This window comes from Rhamphochromis longiceps, linkage group LG17, assembly GCF_057381845.1.
Source record: "Rhamphochromis longiceps isolate RC_006_pf linkage group LG17, R_longiceps_female_GT1.1, whole genome shotgun sequence".
Classification (NCBI taxonomy): Eukaryota; Metazoa; Chordata; class Actinopteri; order Cichliformes; family Cichlidae; genus Rhamphochromis; species Rhamphochromis longiceps.
The window spans coordinates 7,887,141-7,910,393 of record NC_140573.1 but is presented as its reverse complement, the minus strand read 5'-3'; the positions used below and the strand labels follow the sequence as shown (position 1 = coordinate 7,910,393).

Below are 23,253 nucleotides of genomic sequence, written 5' to 3'. Positions count from 1 at the left end.
ACTCCTCCCGCAGGCAGTTGTTCTGGTTGGCATGTGGCTAATTTGGCTAAGTTCTACCCTCCGTCTGCTATTCTAGGAGTATACACTGCATATTGCTGTATGTTTTTGGGGTTGTTTTTGCATAAATTTATATTTATCATCTTAGTTTCTTTTTGCAAACAACTTTTGGCCCGGATCAGTGTGCATCTACCATCGGTAATAACCATTAAAACAGGTTCAAAGTGATGTTTTATGGAGTTGGCAGCATTGCGCTTTCACCAGGCTCCAGTCCAACATCCAAAATACAGTTTTTCTTAACAATGTATTCAGGCAGGTCAGGCATGATTTACAAGATAATTATCTCTTCTACACAAGATAACTTTGGCTCTCCATTACCTCCCCGTGTTGCTTGTGCTCTGAACCTCCTGAGAGTAGTACGGGGAGATGCAACGGGTATGACACAAGGCACCAAAAATGTTGGTCAGCTTGTGAAAACTGAGCTTTTTTATTTGATTTGCGTATGATAAAACCAAAGACAACCAATAAAAAAGCAAATACAAAGAAAAGAGTTCATCCAGCAATATCTAGATACTTCTAGCATCCTTTGTTTGGTCAGTGAGCCTCTGAGCCAGGGGCCAGTGAAACTGTTACTGCCATCCTGCTGCTTCCTCTTACCACTTCCTGCTGCTACTTTGGTAAGTGTTGCAAAGGAAGTATCACCTGATTCCTTCCCATCTAAAACTGTCTTAGTGGGTCTTTTTTTTTTTTACTTGTTGTTTTGTTTTGTTTTTTTGGCATCCTGTTGTAAGAAAGTTTAGATGATCCTCTTCTCTCATCCCATAAACTATTCTTCTTTTGCATAAACTCAAACCAAATCTGACAGGCTGTTGCTTAACTATGTCCAACCTCTCTCTACACACGGAGCCATTATTCTGCTCCTCTTCACATCTTCCCCATCACTCCTCCTCTCTGTTTTCCCTTGGGGGGAACCCCGTCATTGTCATTACACCTCCCAGCCTGATGAAAACTTCCCAGGCTGGGATCCAACTGCACAGCGCAAAAAATTCCTTCTTTTACGGCCTTCACTCGACTAATAGCTCAAGCATTCAGCTGCCTTCAAATAAAGCCTCTGTCATTTTCACTCTGCCTGCTGCCGCCCTGAGCGCACATACAAGGTGCAAATATAAGATGAATCGCACACCCCTTGCATTATCTGTCTGTTTATCCCCCCCCCCCCCCCACCCCTTCCATCTTTTTCTTGGCAATGCAAGCTTGTTATTAATTGTCGATCTGGGGTTTCTGTTTCTTCTAGACACAAGAAGAATGTACAAAAACAAGATGGTGTTTCACATCTGGGAGGTGGAGGGGTAATTCATAATGAAACAAAACAATGGGCCTTCTTTACCAGCACACACACAGGCTGGTGACGGCACGACTGGAGACTGATGTTGCTGAATGCAGTTTTTGTGATGTCATCTTAACTAATTGCATTAAGCTGATGGTCCACCTAATGGATCATCAGATTCCAAGAACCCCAGTCTGTCCACTCACCCCGTCCGAACAATCTGTTCTTTAGCCTCTTCTTCATTGTCTGTTACTGGTGTGTCTCCAGTTTATATTAAACACAGATGGAGGAACCATTTAGATACTTCTACATAACTGCAACTGCCAACACCACCATATCTATGCCAATACTACCCTTATTGGGGTCCAGACAGATATTTATTACAGTCATTACACTTGGTGTTACTAATTATTTCTTTTCCACTAGTAACAGTCTGTTATGTTGTGACAAAGACGGGAGCCCACAAAAACAGACAGTAAAGCTAAACCACTAACCAACCCCAGTCACAGTGATTTCAGACTAGCAGACTCTGTCTAAACGGCAGGTTATAAGACGATTGTATCTGGATCATTTTGTTCTTTCCAGATGGCACGTACTGAGATCAGGTAATCTCAGGTCACGCAGATGGCTTCATCTCCCTGAAGTTTCTTCCTTCACACTGTCACCAAGTACTTGCTAATAATGGATCATTTGATTGGTGCAGTTTTATCTTCTTTCTCTCATCCTTTTCTCTGTATGTTTTATTGTAGGGTCTAGCTTACATTATAAGGCACCTTGAGGTGACTGCTGTTGTGATTTGGCGCTATATAAATAAAATTGAATTGAATTGAAAATTTAGTTGAATTATCTGTAGTATTGTACCATCTTTATTATTCAATTCAATTCAATTCAATTCAATTTTATTTATATAGCGCCAAATCACAACAAAAGTCGCCTCAAGGCGCTTCATAGATACAGAGAAAAACCCCAACAATCATATGACCCCCTATGAGCAAGCACTTTGGCGACAGTGGGAAGGAAAAACTCCCTTTTAACAGGAAGAAACCTCCGGCAGAACCAGGCTCAGGGAGGGGCGGGGCCATCTGCTGCGACCGGTTGGGGTGAGAGCTTTGCAATGGCCCTTAACACACTCCCAATCCAGTAAAAGCATACCTGGTTAGAAAAAAACACCATGGCCTCCTCGGAGCCTGAACCTCAACATTACTGAGGCAGTGTGGGATCATCTTGACAAAGAGTGAAACAAAGTTCAGAGTTCAGGTTTTGTTGACGAATAAATGTGGCTGTATCAAATATTGACTTTCAAGCTCATTAGAATTGTACAAACTCTGTTTATGCCTTGTATGCTTTTACATGCTTTCCTTCTGTGAGATGGACTACATGCACAAGATATCTTTTTACACTGATAAATTTTTTTATGGTGATAAAGCCAACATTTAGAGGTTGCTAGTAAGGTTAATGACTGGTTAGGTTTGGGAAAATATCACAGTATAGCTCAGAATATAATATAATTGATGCACGTTGAAAAATGACACTTAGCAGTACAAGGCAGGTTTAAAGGTAATGCCATGGTGTCCCATATAAGCATCCATATGTGGCAAGTTAGGACTGAGAAGCGTCTCACTGTGGCCTCCATCTGTGAGCCAACTGGAACCTTACGGATAATAAATGATTGGTTACAGGCAAACTCTCAGTGACGTACAATTACTTTACCCACACTCTTATATGTGCTCTAGTTTAACAAATATATAATCTACCAACACTAACTACAAACACAAAACCTAACCACACTTTGAACAGTGAAAGAACTGCCACCCGCTCTTATTTACACTGCTGAATCACACATATCCTTGCATTATGCATTATCCTTAAGACAGCCACCAAAGTGATTTTCTATTTCCTGGGTCACAAGCATACTGTGCAAATGACAATGTTTCATTCTATAAAACACACTAATGCACACATTCATGCAAGACAAAGGGGCCTATTGAATGCAGAATGCTAACGGCCCTTCATCTTCATAACAAAGGCAAGCTGGAGCAGACTGAAGGAGAAAGCACATAACCGGGTCCAAAGTCTTCATCAAAGTGGACATTTGATAGCTGCTTGTGAGGCTGTTTGCATGAGATTCTGACATTGATACCTTCTAATAAAACAGCCGACTGCATCCGTGCATCCAGGCAGTCGAAAGGTCACTCCTAATAGGTCAACCTCGGACAGATGGGCAAGGACAGAGCGGGTGGTGTTTGAAGGTGCTTATTCCCAAAGAGCTATTTGGTTCCCTACACACTACATTACTGTCTTACTCTTTTGACTGATAATGCACAATAATATTAAAGGTCAAGCAAGAAGAGAATGAGTACAGAAACCACAGGTCCTTTCATCTGTGGAAAACAATAATGATATCAGCCTGTTAGGCTGAATACTGATGTTTGTGGCATGAAGAGGAGTTGTGTCTGTGAACATTTACTGCACATATGTGTTAGTTTCAGTCCTGTTTCAGGACTTCTCTTGGCTCCCAAACACTCCTTTTACAGCATAACAAGTTTGGAGAGCATGCATTATGCTCATCCACTTCTCTTCTCCAAGTCCTGACAGCAAGGATCTATTATTTTGGATGAATATTCATGTAATCCTTTCACCAAAAACTCTTCAAAATGAGTAGAGATGTTTCTTTGATCCAAGAATCACACATCAAAAAAACTGCAACTCCTACATCAAAACATACATAACTAAAAGCCCGTGGCATATCTTTTACTTACGTCAAGGAAGAATGTACATTACCGAGAGAAGAAAAGGAGCAGCAGCTTTACATTCTTGCTGGAAAGGATGTTGATGGATCTAAGCTACAACTCAAAAACCAAACGGAGGACTGAGGTTATCATGCAACATGGTTCAAGGGCCAAATCTAAGCACACCTGAACCACGTTATTTGCTTTGGCTAGAGAGACAGGGTGGCCTGCCTCTCCCTCTCATCCTTTTCTTCCATTTGCCTTCTCCATCCAACTGAAGCAAGAATGAATGATATTGTAGTGGAAGCACAACGGAGCGCATAGCAAATCTCAGTTTAGGTGAAACATCTGTCTGGAGTTTGGAAAGCAAAATTTTCACATGTAGAGAAACGGGGCCGATGTGAGGGAGTGTGTGATAGGTCAATATAATAAAAAGAATGGAGGTAAAGAAAGAGGAAGTAGACAGCAATTTGTTTGTCCTTGGTAAATTAATCTAGAACTAGCAACCTGTGGCTGTATACTGGGCAGTCAGGTTGGAGTATTTGTTTCTGTTCATAAACATATGAAATGTGAGACTTTGAAGGAACTCAATAAAATTGGTATTTAGAGTTATTTTCTATAAAGTGAAGGTTCAAAACTAAATGCTGCTGTAAAGAAGATACAAATACTAATACTTTCAAGGTGGTCAGCATCCAGACCAAACCATCAGAAAATGTTTCTGAAGAATGTGAACATGTAACAATCAAGTTTACCTTTGACCTTATGGATATACCACACCATCAATACAGATTGCCATCCTATCTGTGAAATTTTGCCTGGGAATTTTTTATTTGTGGCACAAAACAAGATTTTTGACCCCTCAAAATCTAACCAGTTCATCCTTGAGTCCAAGTGAATGTGAATGTTTGTGGTATATTTGAAGAAATCCCTGTGCTCAGTTAACAAGAACCGAGTGGGAATCCTAAAAACATAATTTCTCTTTCTTAGGGGCATGAAACAGCTACACAGTTGCTCTCTTACATTTTCCTTCCAGACTTCTCTTTTTCTCAGTGTAAATGTTTAAGACACAAGCTTTTCTGAATACTATCTTTCATTTTTAAGTTATAGAAAAAAGGTCAACACTTCTATCCATACTCCCGATCCTCCCTACTCCTGTAGAGGGTCATTAAAGCATTTCCCTAGGACAGATGTGGCGAGACAACGCTTTATCTTAAGGTTCATTGTGAGCAAAGATGGCTACGAAGATTAACACACATGCTTACTCTCCAGCTTTTGCTTCCTTACCTCAACCAGTCCAAGACTTTAGAGCCTGATTACCTCCGAGGTACGTCTAGAGGGATTATAAGGAAGCAGATAAGCAGAGGTTTGAACACAGCCACAGAGGTCAGGCCTTTCATCTCAGCATGCTGAGCAAGCTACTGTCAGTGGGTTTGTGCACAAATGTGGCATGAGAGTGTATGGTCAGTGCCACAATTCACTAGTTATTGTTTTATATTATTGTATAATTATTACTTATAACATATGAAAACTGAACTACACTGAGTCACACTAAAAACATACTTCATTATTTGGCTATCAAGACCTACAGCACTGTACCCGTGTCGCAAATCCATTCAGCAGACCTTTATTTAATCAGAATCAGAAAGACAAGCCCTGATTCGTGCCAAAATACTGTATCATCACAATTACATTACTAGGTTGGGTCATCCTAAAGTTCTTAAAAGAATACAGACTGAACGTTAGGATCTATTGAAGCGTGTAACAAGTTCAAGCACGGGCCACTTACAGCATCATTTGGCTGGACAAAGCAGATGAGGAAATGAGTTCTTTTCTGTGCAGCTGGCTCTGCTCAGCAAGCATCTGGTTGCAAGGAGGCAGAAAAACAAGCCCTCTGAGAACTTGAATGAAGAAACTGTGTCCAATTAATTAAAGGATAATCGTCACCGGATCTCTCTCTCCCTCTCTCAGGCCAACATGTTTGGTGGTGAGGAAAAGCAAGAGAGCATGCAGCCAGGGGGCTGAATGAAGATGAGAGAAGAGTCAGTCAAGTTGTGAATGAAGTCGGTTGAAAGGGTTTTAGTAGGTTTCTAAACATTAATGGGGGAGCTTCCATATAAGTGCAGGACCACCAGCCGTGACAGAACTTCTCTCACATGTCCGGCTGCTTTAGTCCAGGTCAGGGCTTTAAAGCAGAGGTCAAACGTTTCCTTTAAAGACCTTGTGGAGAGCAAACTTGTACTTGTACTTGTGCTTAAGCTACTTTATAGTAGATGGTGAAACCTCTTACTTACTGCTTCTTTATGTTTGATTGTCAGTCTTAAATGGAAAGCTTATATAATGCCATAACTGCAACACTGACTAGCAATAACCAAAAAAAAAATCACTAAAGTGCTATCATCGAGAGGTCAAAGCATGACAGAAAAGACATAACACCATGCCATTTATTCACATGAGAGTCACGACAAAAATTTTCAGCACACTGCTGGAGAGGAAAATAGGAACAAAGACTTGTAGACTAAGTACAAGCACAGGAGATAAAGACATTTCAAAGCTTTCATCTAGCAGGGCTGTTATCTGCCCCTCATATCACAGCCCAGAGCAGCAGGACAACTTCAATCACACACATAGAGCTCTTCTTCTCTGCCTTGCATTCCTGTGTGTGTGTTGAGGTGAGATGTCTAGAATGAGAAGTGCCGTACTTTGCTTTTTGTCCAAATGCTACATCAACTCTAAAGGTGCCACACTTACAAATATTAAACACAGAAAGGCTGACAAATTTCACGTATATTGGCTAGTGTGCGCATTTTATAGATGAACAATTACACGAGCAATAGGGAAAAGTGAAATTTGTGAGGAACACGTACGAGAAAGCTGTGTGTGAAAGCCAGAGAGGGATATACGCAGAGACTTGTCTGTTCCGCCTGTGAAATGGCACCTCGGGGTCGGATATGATTTCTTACTAACGCACAGGAGAACCTTTGATTTACTGCTCCGAGACCATTTTTACAGATTACACGAGCGATATATAAATCTTCCCTTAAGGTTTTTAAATAGGCCGAGTTCAGTGAGTGGGAGGTGAAGACAACGTCGCAGCACTAAAAACCAAACATGAGAAACTAGAAGCTATGCAGGCACCCCGGGAGAGGAACACATGTCAGAGATCTTAGAGAGAGAGAGAAAGTCAATGAACAAACAGGTCATCGATTGGCACGTTGCATGTTGTCTCTTTATTAACTAATTTAGTTGCAATGTACTGAGTGCAGCCTGCATGATGGGCTTACTGGCCTAAAATACAAACATTTAAAAAGTAGAACTGGCCCAAAAAAAAGCCTCAATATTATCACTAAAACACACACATTGGTAATACCAACACAGTGCAAGTAAACCATTTAAATTTAATAATTCTCCACTACCTATGGAGTATTATAGGTAGCGGGGACAGGGAAACGTGTGGAGAAACAGAAAAAGTCAACTCAATTTTAATTTTTTTTTTGTATAGTGCCAAATCACAGCCTCAAAGCGCTTTATATTGTAAGGTAAAGACCTACAATAACAGAGAGAAAACCAAACAGGAAAGAATGAAGCAGCAAAAAATGAGGTGAAAGACGAAGGGAGATAAATTGTGGGGCTTTTGCTTAAAATAAAGCTTTTCCAGGCGACTTTTTTTCTTTTCCTTTTTTGCAACAGCAGTGTAAGGCATCCCTCTGTATAATCCTCTGGCGGTGACAGATGCTGAAAGATGGAAGGAGTGAGGGATGGCGGTGGAGGTTACGTGGCTGTACGCACACAATTCCACACTGTCAGTAGGGTCCATATGTCACTGTGTGCCTACTGCATGTCGATACTCTGCGTGCGTGCACGTTCATAATTTGGCAAGCCACGTATCCACCTCTGAGAGCAAAAATGTCCTTGTTCGCCTTCTTGCTGTCTTTCCATTACGCTGTAAAAGCCATTTGCTCTTCCTGTAAAACCTTCTGGGTCACCTTCAAGTTGTGCAGCTGCACAAATAGTTTAAATCACTTGCGACCATCAGCTTATTAAGTGAATTTTGGACATCTGAGGACGTCGTGGCAGGACGGACAAGGCTATTATATTCCAATGAATCTTCGAGACAGTTATAACTACACCTTTTCAACCTTTGACAGACGAAATGGTGAGACCAGTTCGGATTCCAAGTGCTCATCAGTATCCAGTTTATTATATCACTATTTATTCTGAATGGTCTCTTGTCTTCTAACAATAACACAACAGTGAAAGTGTTTCCATCCACCTGCTTTTCTTCCCAAAAGTTTGCACAAATGTGGAAAGCAGCACGCTGAAGTGCAATGTGGTGACGCAATTAGGAAAAAGGGTATATTTATGTAATTAGTTTCACTTGACACTAAACTTTTACCAATTAATTAGTAAGTAAGTTAGAAGTAACTTCCCCTAACCCTGGCACAAGAACCAAGAGTTTAATTTTGTCATTCCCTTGATCTTTCCGTTTCCCACAATTTATCAAGTAGTGCCAAAGTCTATTTTGTCTATCTCTGTCCTCTCCCTCGGGATACGTCAATCCCACAAAACAAAAAGTCCCCATTCACACACACACACACACACACACACACACACACACACACACACACACACACACACACACACACACACACACACACACACACACACACACAGGCAGTCCTTATTCATAGATTCTTTGCTGACTGTGACATGCAGTCTTGGTGGGTGAAAGATGCAACTGGCTTGCTGGAGGGAGTGCTTAGAGCAGGTTAGCCGGGGTCATCGAGACAAAATGTGAAAGAATTCTGTTTTTCAGGCCCTGGGGCATCTCGTCCCTCATGTGAAAGCTCCAGATCTTCTCAGGGCCAGAGTGTTTTAGCAGGTGACAGGTACCTGTGGATGCTTGGGAAATTTCCATTTTTCCAACTCCTCCTACACTTAAGTTGAAAAAACAATTGAATGCTATTGGCGTGCAAACTAATTAATTTTGCTAGTTAACTATTGTCACCTGCTTTTTTACGATATGTGTGTGTGTGTGTGTGTGTGTGTGTGTGTGTGTGTGTGTGTGTGTGTGTAAGCGATTGAAAAGAAACCCTATTAATTGAAGACCTCCAGTCGTTAATACAGTCATTGCATGTGCATGAATGACATACCAACAGCCTTTATTAATCCATACACAAATACACTTTTTATACATGGACATTAAAAGAAAGAATAAATGACTGTGGAGACAGATGCTGGACTTCAGGTTCGCGGGTAACAGGATCATGGGAAAAGTCTCCATACCATATGTTTGTTTTTAAGTGTGTGCATGCGTGTCTACCTATTGGCAGCCTCTGTCTCCATGTTTGAAGTCTAGCCAACAGGTGGTCTGGTATTCTTTAACATCAACAATGGTCAAGGAAAAGACAAAGAGTATAGGCAAAGACCAGGGCAAGTGAAGGATTGGGAAATGTAAATTCAGGCAAACTGAATCCAAAAATGATTTGGAATCATCTATAGAACAAATAATGATACGTAATGGTAACTGTGTACTCGCGGTATTCTTTTCCCTCATGTATCTCTCAGCAGGTGTGGAGAAAACTGCATCTCCATTAAGATCAGGATTTTTTTTTCTGAATGGGATGAGGAGCTGTACAGGAGAGCAACATCAATCACTGACATGAGCGTGGAGGTCAGCGACAGTTCACCGGTTAGAGAAGACTGAGCAAGAGAAAAGGATGAGATAAAGAATGAGAGAGGGTGGGAGCATGAGACAGAGAGGATTAGAGTCTGAGTGTGTCAGAAAGAGACATGGTCTAAATACAGAAAGTAACATAATTAACATGACAGGACACGGAGGGCCATGAACCTACTTTAGACTTCTAAAGAGTACAATTGTTGAAAACTGATAAATTAAGTCGGCCTAAACCCCGAACACTGCCATCCTTGTACATCACCCCTTCTCCCATTTACTGACAGAGATGGGCAGTAACGCGTTACTTGTAACGTGTTACTGTAATCAGATTACTTTTTTCAAGTAACGAGTAAAGTAAGGGATTACTATTGCAAAAACGGTAATTAGATTACCGTTACTTTCCCGTAGGAACGCTGCGTTACTGCGTTACTAAAACCGTGATTTTTTGCGAGAATGTCTCATGACAGTGACGTAAGCAAGTGCGATGGTCTTGGCAACAGCTGTGTGCAGATCAACAGTGGATCATATATCGAGTGCGGGAGAGAGTATGAGCGTGCAGCGTTTAAAGCGTGGAAGTACTGACCTTATTTTGAGTTTGATTCCATAAAAAGTGACAAAAGCATTAATGTCCGTTGTGCGTGGGAAGAAAACGTCTTTTTACAGCGAAAACCCCCCCCTAAACTTCCAAGCAAGCACCGAGTGCGCTACGACGTAATGAGAAATTCACAGAGAAACTCGCGGATTGTTCCACTGACCGCTGCGGCACACCTCACCAGGGTAAACCTCCGCCTACCCACTCCTGCTTTACAGGTGAAAATAGAGCAAAAGGACCGCTAGTCTTTGATTTTATTTATTTTCTGCTGTGTTTTACTTGCATCTATTTGAAAGAGTGAGTGTAAACACAAAAAATATTTTATTTTATGTGCTGGAATGTGCAGAAAATAGGTTTAAATATTAAACAAATGTCTTCCAGTCAGAGAATGTTGCATATAATTCAATTTTTGCTTGATGCATAAAGTTAAAAGATTAAAACTAATACAAGTTTTAAAAAGAGACTTTTCCATTTGATTACATTTTGCATGATGGATTATGTAGAAAAAGTAGAATTGGGCTGAAAGATCTATCGCTTTATAACCTCTTCAGGTTGTAAATCATGTTTTTAAAAAGTAACTAAGTAACTAAGTAATTAATTACTTTTGAAAATAAGTAATCAGTAAAGTAACGGGATTACTTTTTGGGGGAAGTAATCAGTAATTAGTTACTGATTACTTTTTTCAAGTAACTTGACCAACACTGTTTACTGATTCATTTACTTCCCATGTGCACTATTCCCACCATCCTAAATGTACTTCACTCGCTGTGTGTGTGTGTTCGTGCATGTATGTATGTGGCACCCCTGCAAGTATTAAAACTTGAACGTGTTTGGTAACATTATACTTATATCCTGTGTTGGAGCAAAGGCTGCACACGTGCATGTGTTTAAGTGCACATAGATGCGTGTCTGTACTTACTTTACATGTCCAATATGTAAGAAATGCTCTAAACCACATGTAGTCCTATACACCATGTAGCTCAGCTACAGGATCCCCCCTCCCTGGTTTGTGATGAATTATCTCCCCACTGAGGTGTATTTATTTGTTGGTTTGTTCCCAGAGTTTTTTGTTTGTGGAGGTGGAATTGCACTCCCAGAGCAGGACTAAGGGTGTATTTACACAGCCTACAGTGATTTAAGGCAGGATAACAGGATGAAGTCCCCTTGTTAGCATAATTTACTATTTTCCAGAAACCTCTCCCTACTACTTTGCACCTTATTAAATGTGAGAGCAGAGCAGCGTCTGGCTTCGGGTGTTACTGTACAATGAAGGTCACTTGGGAGAACTTACGGGCTTGTGAGGAAAAGTTTTGTTTCCATTCTACTGTACAGTGCTCAAAGGTTACTGCCGGAGAAAAACCAGCCTGTACCTGGACCTTGTTTTAAACTTTGCATGAATTGAAATGCGTACAATTCGGCCAATAGCTAGGTTCCCGCTCTTTGGCAATCCTCCCCTGAGTGTGACTGGATCGGTGGCCATAGCAGACTTCATGAGGCCAAAACGAGCAGACTATAACTTAAAATGGCGCACTGGGAATTCTCTGTTCAGTCTGAAAAATGGCAGGGATAAATAAAAGTGGATTTTGACATGTACGCCCACATACACATGCACCGTGTAGTGGGCTGCACGGTCCATTGGTCTGTGCTGGATCAAATTAGGCTTTGAGCACATAGATTTATCAATATACGAATCTTAAGGCATTTAAAGGAAAACTCTGAGAGCTATGTTCATCAACTGTTCCAGATCCAGGTTCAACTGTGAGATGAGGAGCTTTCAGTAAAGGAAATGTCATAAATTATTTCCAGTGCAAAGGTAAGGTGGGAAAACACAGAAAAGACTCAAAAGGAAGGTGGAAAAAGCTAAATGCTTCACACTGGTTACCGAAGCACAGCCTCAAAACACACCCAAAATATCTGTATTTTAAAAGGCATATCCCTATGAGTGAAGTATCAAAAGGAGAAATACTAATATGTGGAAATCAATCCTTGTCAGATTTATTGTTTCTACATCGATCGACTGACCAGGGGCTGGAATTCGCCAATTCAACTCTTCTTGACCCAGACCAGCTAGTCAGGCTTGCAAGTGAAGATGGTCCATTTTATGCATGAGTAACATGCAAAAACACCAGTGCAGGCAAGCAGTTGCATGCATATTCACAGCCTAATGCTAATGTTGGGTGACTGTGGCTGTTAGCAAGTTCCTCAGAATAAGTGAAGAAGACCAAAGTAACACACAGGGGAAACATTTGTAACAACAGACCTAACAGAGACTTTAAAATCACCCACCCAGGTTAACATGCTCAGTTTGAAAAAACTAACAAAAGAGAAAGCGGCTAAAGCTATACAGAGCTGAAAGCCAGCTACAAGCCAGCAGCCTTGGTATGAGCAACAAAAAGAATGAAAAGAAAATCACAGAGACAAAAATACAGATTGCATATAAGCCTATAAGAACAGAGCTTCATTTGATCTCTTACTTCAAAAAGAGATGCTCTTTTGGTAAATTATGGCCCTGTGTAGTCTTAAACAGTATCCTTTAGGGCAAGGCTACTTTGTAACTGACACTGTGCTACTGTTTAAACTTCATGTATCCTTGGTTTTTTAGTCAGATTGCTTGTGACAGCAGATTTTAAAATGTGAGATTTTAGAATGGCGGTCCACAAATCAATGGACATCGCGATGGTCATCTTTTATGTACAGTCTATGGCTGTATTTATGCAAGATGATCTCTCTCAAACATGTCAGAGTAAGGACAGGCTGTAGCCCAAACACAAATGTCCAAGCCCAGCTACCTTACATTTCATAATAAAGTACAGTTCTTGGATAAATGCTCTCGGCTGCTTTGCACCACTGTATCACAGCGAGCCAAAAATGTCCGGAAAAATGGATGAAGACAAAAATTTGAGTGCACAAAAGGTTAACGATGACATGTCTTTAATTACAACAGTATAAATTAAGTAATCCATCCATATTCGTTCACAGAATGTAGGACACACCTGCTCTTTGTTAATGGGCCGAGTTCTGATAAATGACTGTGTGAAAAAGAGTGTTGCAGATGCTTCCTTAAAATAATGAAGAAATGGGGAAAGGATCACATATTTGATCTGGAGTGAATTAGTGGGAAATCAGGAAAGATGGGTGAGTGGTTTTGTGTGTGTGTGTGTGTGTGTGTGTGTGTGTGTGTGTGTGTGTGTGTGTGTGTGTGTGTGTGTGTGTGTGTGTGTGTGTGTGTGTGGAGGGGGGGGCAGTGTTAGAGGCCAGTTGAGCCTGTTTGAGGCTTGGAGCATGGGGTTGACGAAGTGAGCAGAGCCCTGGAGAAGAGAATCTGGACGGCTGTAAAAGAGCCATAAAACGGGGTCGTGCAGAGGGGACACAGAGAGGTCTGGGAAAACACCCCCTGACACTCTCAGCATCCCTCACTCCCTTCTCCGCTCGTCCACTCATTCACGCACATTCCTGCAGCGTCTCTCAGTGCGTCTGTCTCGCTTTTCTCAAACCACCAAATCTATCATCATCTCATCCTTCTGCTCCAAAGCTGTATTCTTCTACACTCATTACTTCTGTTTTGCGATGCCAGAAGCCATATTAGTGTTTCCTTTATAGCCATTTAGATTTACCGTTTCCATGCAGATTTTTTTTCTCCTTTAAAAAAGTCACTTCAATAAATACTGAATGCAAAAAAATTGCAGTTTAGCAGTTTAGACGCCAATTTTCTCTCTCTTTGCAAATTACAAAGTAAGCTGCACAGAATACTATCAAGCATATGTGAAAACACTACTATTGTTCCTCTGGGAATTGTGATTGACTTTTTTTTAAAGAGCACACCAGATAAATGATTCTATGTGTAATCAACTAGTCTACAGCTTAAAACATATATCATTTGATTAGCTGATCAAATTAAAATTTGTGGACAAATTCAGCTGAAAATGGATGAATGATTTCAATGTCCTAGCAAAACAGCAGAGCATCTGTAGCCTCTAGGTTTCAAATGTGAGAATCTGATGCTCTGGTTGTTCTAACATTAGCTCAGGATTAACTCACTGCTGAAGTTAAACATTTTTTCACTTGTAAAAACACTCCCAGAAAAAATGTTTCTGTAAAAAGGCCAAGCTTTATGGACTTGATGATTAATTACATAAATAAATAATCCGCAGGTGAATAATGGCAAGCATCCTCTGCTGGAGTATTCACACTTCTACCACGTTTATATATAAATCTCAGGGAGATGCAGCAAAGTTTTCGTTGGCTTGTTAAAACTGAGAAACAGCTCAGTGCGCTGAACCCTGACCTGTGTGTTGCAATGCTCACTCACCCATCATATTAGATGCCATCCCTCTTTCCCCGTATCCATCTCTCTGTCCTGTCCTCCCTCTCTATCGTTCTCTGTCCTTCCATCCCATATGTAGATCCACAGACTGATAAATGCTGCTACTCTATTATCCTTGACAGCCCTTTTCCCCCCTTTCATCCCTCCCTCCCTCCCTCCCTCCTGCATTCCTTTCCTGCACATCTTCGGTCTCTGTCTTGAGGCCTGCTCTGATTACCTATAATCCATCCCATTCCCTCCGCCTTCCAGATGATGCGTGGGCTGTGTTCAGCCAAGCGCTGTCTCAACTTTATGTTGATGAATGGTGATTTGACATCATATCAAGATAAGCAGGTAAAGAGATGCCAAAGGAGGGGTACAGTGGCTGACTCGAGCTTGTCTGACTGTCATCGGTAGTTCTTGGCTAACAGCAAAAGGCTCGGGTGTACTTTTTCGAGAACAATTTACTGTATATGGTTAAATCATTCACCTGAGCAGCTCGCCATTGTATTTTTTCTTTCTTTGCTGGCTCATCTCTGTTTTACATTCCATTACACCACGCAGCCAATATAAAGAGATCCCACATCATTAATATACATTTCCGCCTTTAGGGGCTCATGTTTCAAAGATTAAAAAAAAGTGTGGAGCTGTACTTTCAGTAAAGACATTTTTACAGTCAAAAAGAAAACCTCCAAGTTCAGTTAAAAAAAAAGGAAAACAGTTTTGAACAGTAGAGTTGAAATGCATCGTAAGCCCTTATACAAACCCTAAAACACAGGGTGGTCACACCATCAAATTGACAGATTGAAATTTAAAGCCTTTTCTTCACATATTTTGGGGTCGTTAAAAAATAGCACTAGTTGCTCCTTTAGGCAGTTCTGGGCACACCTGAAATGACTGAAAAGTGACAACATAAAGCTTTAGATGAACTAATTTTATATAAATTTTAAAAAATACCAGTAGCGGAAAAAGGCTACAACACTCGATGGCTGTACTATACTACAATAGATACATGCTGATTAGGGCTGCCACAAACGATTATTTTGATAGTCGACTAGTCACCGATTATTTTTGCATTAGTCGACTAATCAGATCATCATCCATTGGACGTAAAATGTACAGCTTATTGCACCAGCAGCATCTGCTCTTATATAACTATCATTAGCTTACAGCTTTAAGTGTTTAAGGTCTGTGCTAACTAAAAATAAAGACAAGATGATAGTTTATTAAATTTTAATGACATTTGCAGATTGTTTCGGTGAAGTTTAATAAACTCCTTGCTATCTAAAATATAACAGGACACCGGAGTAAATTCTCCAGCATCTCACACTTCTGATAATCAGCTGTCTGCTTGACGTTTATTCAGCTGTGTAAAAACTATAACTTTAATCTCAGCCAAACCGATTTACTCAGGAACAAATAAAATACTAAAAAAAAAGCCAAACAATAACATTTTTAAGTTATCTAAGTGACTTACATATCATGTTTAACCTGAGTAGCGAAAGACGGCGGTGGGTTTGAAAACGATCTGCCGGGAGTCCGGTGTTCTCACGGCTCTAGTTAGCCTTGCCCCCCGCTAGCTATCGAGCTAGTGGGTAACAGACGTCTCCGAAAACGTCGGAGCGCTTTTGAAAATATGTGGTGTCTTGATAAACTGAGCAGATATTTGAGGTTTACACAGCTACATTCTCGCCTGAAAATATGTTAAACGTTTATTTTGTGACCCAGAAAGAATAATAAGAGTAATATTAAACCTAACTAGCTGCCGCCATTGTTGGAAACTGAGCTGGGCTGCGCTATGAATTCTGGGACACAGCTTCTTCTTCTTCGGGGTTTAACGGCAGCTGGCATCCTTGTACATGCAGTGCTGCCATCTTCTGTTTCAGTCCGTTATTACACTCTTAAATCCTACTACTTATTCCTGCGTCTTTTGTGATCTTACAAAGCTTCAAACGAGGCGTCGACTATTAAATCAGTCGTCGACGATTCTGATAGTCGACGTAGTCGTGACTAGTCGACTAATCGTGGCAGCCCTGATGCTGATTTAGATTCAGTGTTAAATCAAAGTGGAAAATAAGAGGAAAAACACAGCGATACTGCCACTCTGCACTCTCACACTCATTTTTTTTATTGCTTGCAGTTTCACTGTAATGTCAAAATACATTAGTCAACTCATTGCATTCTAAGCTAAGCCTGAACAGAAGCTTACCAACTGATGTATTGCTACTGGTTATTTTTACCCCCTGACAAACCACAAGTAGGGTCTGGGATTACACGGGCAGTATGAAAATACTGGAGCCCCCTAAAGACAACAAAAAACCTACCCATGCAAGCTCACACAGGACACAGGTGGTGTCCTTATTTCATCATGTCACACATTCACACAGTGGGGTTTAAAAACTGCTACTAAGACATGTGCAGGCAAACTTTCAGAGAGACATGAACGCAAAGCTTAAAGCACACCGTAGCAGCAGAGGAAGGGTCTTAGAGGGACAAGATACTGTGACCATGTACGCTCACTTCCCACTTAACACTGAGGCCCAATACTCCCACGCAGCAACTCCCCAACCTTCACCAGCTGGTCTTGACCGAGGCATGGCGTGTTCAGCGCACAGTCTTTCTCTTTGCCACCTGCTTGTGGAATGTTCCATGTGTGCAGCTGTGTATGTATGAAGCTCTCTAATGCGCCAGCAGCAGCAGCTCAGGTTGGCTCGTTGAGAACTCTAATTGACTGCCGTACTGTCTCTGGCAGGGGTGACTGAAAAGCTCATTAGTCCCTGAGCACCACTGGCCCGTGACCTGGCAGGGCCTCTCTGTCTGAACCACTGAGGTCTGAACACAACAGAAAAGAAAGTAAAAGTAAAAAATGTCAAAGTAAAATAGAGCACATCCCGAATGTTACTGAATTTCAGTCAGTTTTGAAACTCGCCATCCAACTTCCTGTTTCATAAAAATGTTTGACATGCTATAAGACGTCTAAGAGCTCAAACAACCCACAATATGATATTATCAGGATGCGATATTATTGAGATTGAGATTATTGAGTATTTCAGTAAAAGTAAACGTGATAAAAGCAACATTGTCAAATATGTTTTTATCCAAAAGATAAAGTTACCTCACTTCAGTTATTGTTTTGCTGCAAAATGAGATTTAACATTATACATGAATATAACCAATCCAATTGTGCTGATTAACAAAGAATCATTCACATTGATGGCAACATTTTGGCAATCTGTCTGCACTGATAAATTAGACAGCAGTTATTTACAATCTGTCTGAGAGTGAAATATTGCGATACTGTGCTGCATTGACACTGCATTGATAGTTTCTGATGAATTTGGCAAAGAAAAGCATTTAGATTCAAGCTTCACCCAGAACCCAATGGCTATGAAAAGTTGCCTATAAGCACTGACACATATATTGGCGTTTTAATATACAGCTCCTCAGATGTCAGTCTGACTTGTGTTAATCATAAAGTGCTGAAGTATTGCATCTGCACCGAGCCTAGCTCTGCTAAATGGCCGAGAGTGTGAATGAGCCAACCATAGAGGAATGTGGGTCACACATGATGCAAGTCAGCATGCAGGCCTGGGCTCTCTCTCTCTCTCTCTCTCTCTCTCTCTCACACACACACACACACACACACACACACACACACACACACACACACACACACACACAAACACTTACATATTCACTTTATAGTCTTTTCACCAATCCCACAAACCCACAAGTGCTGTCAACCGCTTGATATACATGCGACTGTCTTCAGCTTATTTGTATTTGTTCTAAGCAATTTGACATTTGTTTAGGACCCAATTTTTAAGCCATCCTGTTTTCAGCACTTTAAGTCTGACATGCTAACTAGATACTCTTACTGTCACTCTCCCTGCCAACAGGCAGTTGTAGAGAAGGACCAACCCATGCCCGATTTAGACTCATTAATGACAGCTGTTATGTACACCATCAGCCGGGAAGGAGGGAAAGAGATGTTGGTCAGCGAAGTTGGTGTAAGAAAAGAAATGTGAAAGATGAATCATTGGTTATTGTAGAGCATTTTGAATATCATCCCTGTCCAGAGTCTGTTTCTTTATACCTTGGCATATAAAAAAAAAAAAAAACACTCAAAAATTCATGTGTCTCCAGTGATTTAAGACAGGAAATTCTCATAATCTAATCCTGCAGAATACAAGCGGATAACTTAAAAAGCCAATTGCCTTTGGGCCTGGCGGTTTAGGTGTTGTGGGGCTTAAAGGAAGGTAGCGGTGTAGGAAGGTAACATTGCAGCACAGAGAGGGACAGCAAGCATGAATGAACACTTTGTGGAGTGTAGAGGAATGCAAATACAAGGTCCAGGCCACAAAATGAGAAAACAAATATCCTCCTTTTGCCGTGCTCCTACTTTAGCTGTCTGTTAATGTGTGTCTGTCCTGTTCCCTTAATAATCTATCACTGGACATGTCACATGGCAGGTAAGATGCCACTTGTAATCAAAGGAATGCCTGATGTCCCGTGGTTTAAAAGAAGTATCAAACAGGTTTAACTTTAAATGTGTTTTAAATTTGCAATTAAATTAATCAACTACGTCCTAAATTACTGATTGATCTTTTGCTACAGCCTCCTTCCATGAAGTCCTTCCAGAAAATGATCGATCAAGTGCCCAACCCTAATCAACACGGGCCATTTCTGTGGCACACTAACAATTTGGATTTGTTTTTAATGGACATTATCGCTGACAGACAGCGGTTAAGAGCTTCTTATGGGGCTTCTGTTGGACAACAAGGGCATCTGTGTCCAACAGCGAGGAGGCCGCCGAAGGGTGGGAGGACAGATGACACCCCTGTCAACGCTACCGCCGCAAACACCATGAAAACATACAGCCGACTGTCCCGACCTCCGACAGCCTTTCCCTTCCTTTGCTCTGTGTTCAACATATGTGCTGTTTTGTGCCACGTTGAGCAAATACCATAAAAACAGATATGGAACCGATTAAGAGCATTGAAACTGGATCTTAGGACTGTATTTTTTTCCACTGCACAAAGGGCAAAACTTATCACAGCGCTACATTTTACGATTTTATATTACACAGCGAGAGCAGCTCGGTCCAGAAACCTTTGCCAATGGTCTTTTCGAACTATTTATTGAGGAACTGGAAAAGTGAGAGGAGGGGTGAATTAGTGGACTGTAAGAGCACCCAAGGGGGCCCCGTGGTTGCATTCAGTAAGAGACATGCAAGGATAGACAGGGTAACAGTAGCTTTTAACTCCAGCAATAGTGGATAGATGGCCTGTGCTGAAACTGGTATCTGCACAATTATAAGATCACTGACACAATATGACTCACAAGAGGTTTTTTTCTTGAACCAATTATTTATTGATTTTTTTAATATTAAAAGAAAAAGGCAGTACAAATAAACTCTATGAATCTATAACTAAACTTCACACACAGCAATTTATTTTACTGATAAATCTTTCAATACAGAACTTAAGAAGTTAGAGTTCTTAAACATAATAGAGTGAATAAGCACTTCTATCGAAATATGATTAGTGGTGTTGAGTTCCTGCCAGGTTCTCACCATGCTAAAGTAGTTTTTATCCTGTAATATGAGGGCTATTAAATTTTTTTTCAGTTCAAGACCAAGAGGAGACACTTAGTCTCTTGCCTCCGATCCAGAACCATGAAAGCATATTTCTGAAAGCGTCATGGGAGGAAAGGGACCCGAAACAGGTAGGCCTGTGGCCAAATGTGGCTCCCTAGCTCATAGTTTCAAACAACAACATTTAATACAATCCTGCATTTGTGAAGGGTTGAGGGAGAGCTTATAAAGACAAAGAGGTCCACTTTTGAGGCTTTATTTAAAAACATATTAGACTAACATGTCCAGATTTATTTAGAATTTCTTTGTCTTTATGATGAAAAATAAACTAGAAGAACTGTTGTCTGTGAAGGTTCTCAGTCATCCAGGTCATCGTAGTCAAAGGAGCTTGCAAAGAAAAGCGTCTGGACTTCTTTAAGTTGCTTGAAGACGTTTCACCTCTCATCCGAGAAGCTTCTTCAGTTCTAAGGTCAAATGGTGGGGAGTCCCAGCCAGGGTTTTGGGTGAGCTCATTGTTGTCCACAGGACAAGACTCAGCAGTCCATCTGCATCTTAAGAATAAAGGTCACTCTTTCGAGGATGCCAATGTTCACATTTTGGACAGAGAGGACAGATGGTTTGAAAGAGGAGTGAAAGAAGCCATCTATGTCCACTGTGAGCGACCATCTTTGAACAGAGGCGGGGGTTTACGACACCAACTGTCTGCCATCTATAATCCAGTTTTGAGTTCCCTCCCCAGACGCCTTAATGCCCACTCACATCCTGGGTCATCTGACCTCACGAAATCGCATGATAAGGTGGGGCCAGGTTTCACAATGAACTCACCCGAAACTCTGGCTGATTGGGACCCACACCCAGTTTCACACCTTGGCTCAGGCAATTAGAGGATCATCAGGGGGTCCTTTTGTCCCTCTGTGGGGGGATACTCCCACTAGGTTTAAATCTGGGACTCTCCACCATTTGACCTTAGAACTGAAGAAGCTTCTTGGATGAGAGGTGAAACATCTTCAAGCAACTTAAAGAAGTCCAGACGCTTTTCTTTGCAAGCTCCTCTGACTAGAAGAACTGCTCTATACTGTGCAGCAATCCATGTCAACAGATGCTGTGTTTTATGCTGGATGATCTGGATTTTCAGCACTTCTCTCAAGCTCTTGTTGTTGATAAGTGGCAAAAAAACATCTTCAGTCTTCTCATCTGCCATTATTCAATGTTATTATTGTTAGTCCCACCTGTGTGGTTTGAATTTGTTGGGAAAAGAGAAGCGACACTGATGAGTTTCATAGGATTTGTACAAAAACTAGACACTTTAAGTGCAAGAAACACTGCTATAGACATGATATGCCATATTCTTACTAAATTATTTCTTTAAAAAAATCAAGAGATTAAAAACTTAAAAACATACACTACTGTGACAAAGTAATTAAAAAACAAATACCAGCAGGATCTTGTGGGTTGGTGTGAAGTTAAGCTGTAATTAGCTTTCCCTACTGTGGCTTGCCACAGAGGTATAATAATAAAAAAAAATATTACAGTCACACTGGGAAAACCAGTGCAATGAACTTGCATTTGTTTACTTTGCACATGGGAACCGGTTCTTGTAGTCAGTTGCCTTCTTCAAAGCGACTTTGGTGTGTCAAGGATGTTGCTGCCTGCTATTAGTTTGGGACTGAATGGGGTCAAGTTGGTAATTACGTGCAATCTGTTTGTGACGGCAATTAACTGGGATAAATTGGGGAAAATTGCAAATCTGCTAGCATCTATTAAAACTCTGCTGGTATCTACATACGCAGAAATGTACATTACTTACATTCAGAGTCCAACCAGAACCCCAAGGAACTGAAACACAAATTCACAAATAGTGACGCAGTTGCTGCAGGACAATGGTTTAACTGCAAAATAACACTTGATACTTGGCAACCTAGTTTGATATAGGAATATAACCAGAATACAAGTAGTTGGCAAGTCCACTATTGAAAGACCCGGATTGCAGATAAATTGTCCTAACTGGCGGGAAAAAAAATCACTGCAATCACCGAGCAATGACGGATTTTTTTTCTTGTTGCAAATAGGCTGCCATCCTGTTTTTACGCTACTGTGACTGAGCCATAAAAGGTTACATGTCAATCAGTGATGTAAATCGCCTCCATTTGCTTGATATTTCAGAGACAATAAAGAGAACATTGAACAAAGATAAAACCATTCACAACCCAGGGTTAGCATTTGTATTTTACTGCTCGGTTTGACTAACTTGATATAGAAAAAAATAAATAAATAAACAAAAAATAGTATCTTAAAGGTAAAGTGTGAACATTTTCACCACTAGACTTCAGTAGATTGCACAATGCAGTCAACTGAAGTCTGTTTTCCTGTTTCTCGGCTCGTAATGCTCTGTGTCCTTTATGAATTTTGAATTGTGCCGTTGTTTCGAGCTGTAGTTCCCACAGGCAGAAGAGATTTCCAAAAGTTCTGTTCTCTCATGTGAGGATAGCATTAGAGGTTTGTTTCCCAGCATCCTGCACTCCTCTCATTAACAACCCATCCATCAAATGGGCCGCTGTCATCCTGTGCTGCCACCCTGTCATTTAGCTCGCTGCAGAGAAACAACATACTCACATTACTCATTACTTTCCTTACCAAAGTCTGAAAAGTGAACATGCATTTTTGGACAGGGGTTGTTTTTTTTCTTCTTCTTTCAAATCACAGCTTGTGAATGTATCCATGTGGAATTTGTGTACGTGTGGTTTCTAAAACATACATTCGTTCGCATTACAAACCCTTGCAATGATAATCTAAATGTTGGGGGGCAACAAAAACAATGGGATGGGAAAGGAAACACACACATTATTTTAAAACTACTGCCTTTATGTAGCACAAATCATAACAACCAATCCCTGGAGAATGTGAGCAATTTTGAAGTGGCTTGTGAAAGTGGTCATGTGTAGTTTTATGTGAGCGAGGCTGCTTTCCCCTGCAAAGGTTAACGTTTAAGGGGGAAAAGATGCTTGAGGGCATGCCGAGGTCAAATCCATGTTTTA

At 40.9% G+C, this 23,253-nt stretch overlaps 1 protein-coding gene across 3 annotated transcripts in view; it reads right to left on the bottom strand.

Annotated features, from left to right (window-relative positions):
- Positions 1-23,253, bottom strand: part of LOC146649245 (inactive tyrosine-protein kinase transmembrane receptor ROR1-like) — a 146,001-nt gene that overhangs the window by 87,938 nt on the left and 34,810 nt on the right. The window contains exon 1 of one of the 3 annotated variants that reach the window (XM_085385730.1): positions 14,629-14,710. The exons of the other annotated variants lie outside the window; for them this stretch is intronic. Coding sequence (XP_085241856.1) covers positions 14,629-14,647 — 19 coding nt within the window. The 5' untranslated portion in view covers positions 14,648-14,710. Of the gene's footprint in view, positions 1-14,628; positions 14,711-23,253 lie in introns of those variants that run through there. 3 annotated transcript variants of the gene reach the window in all.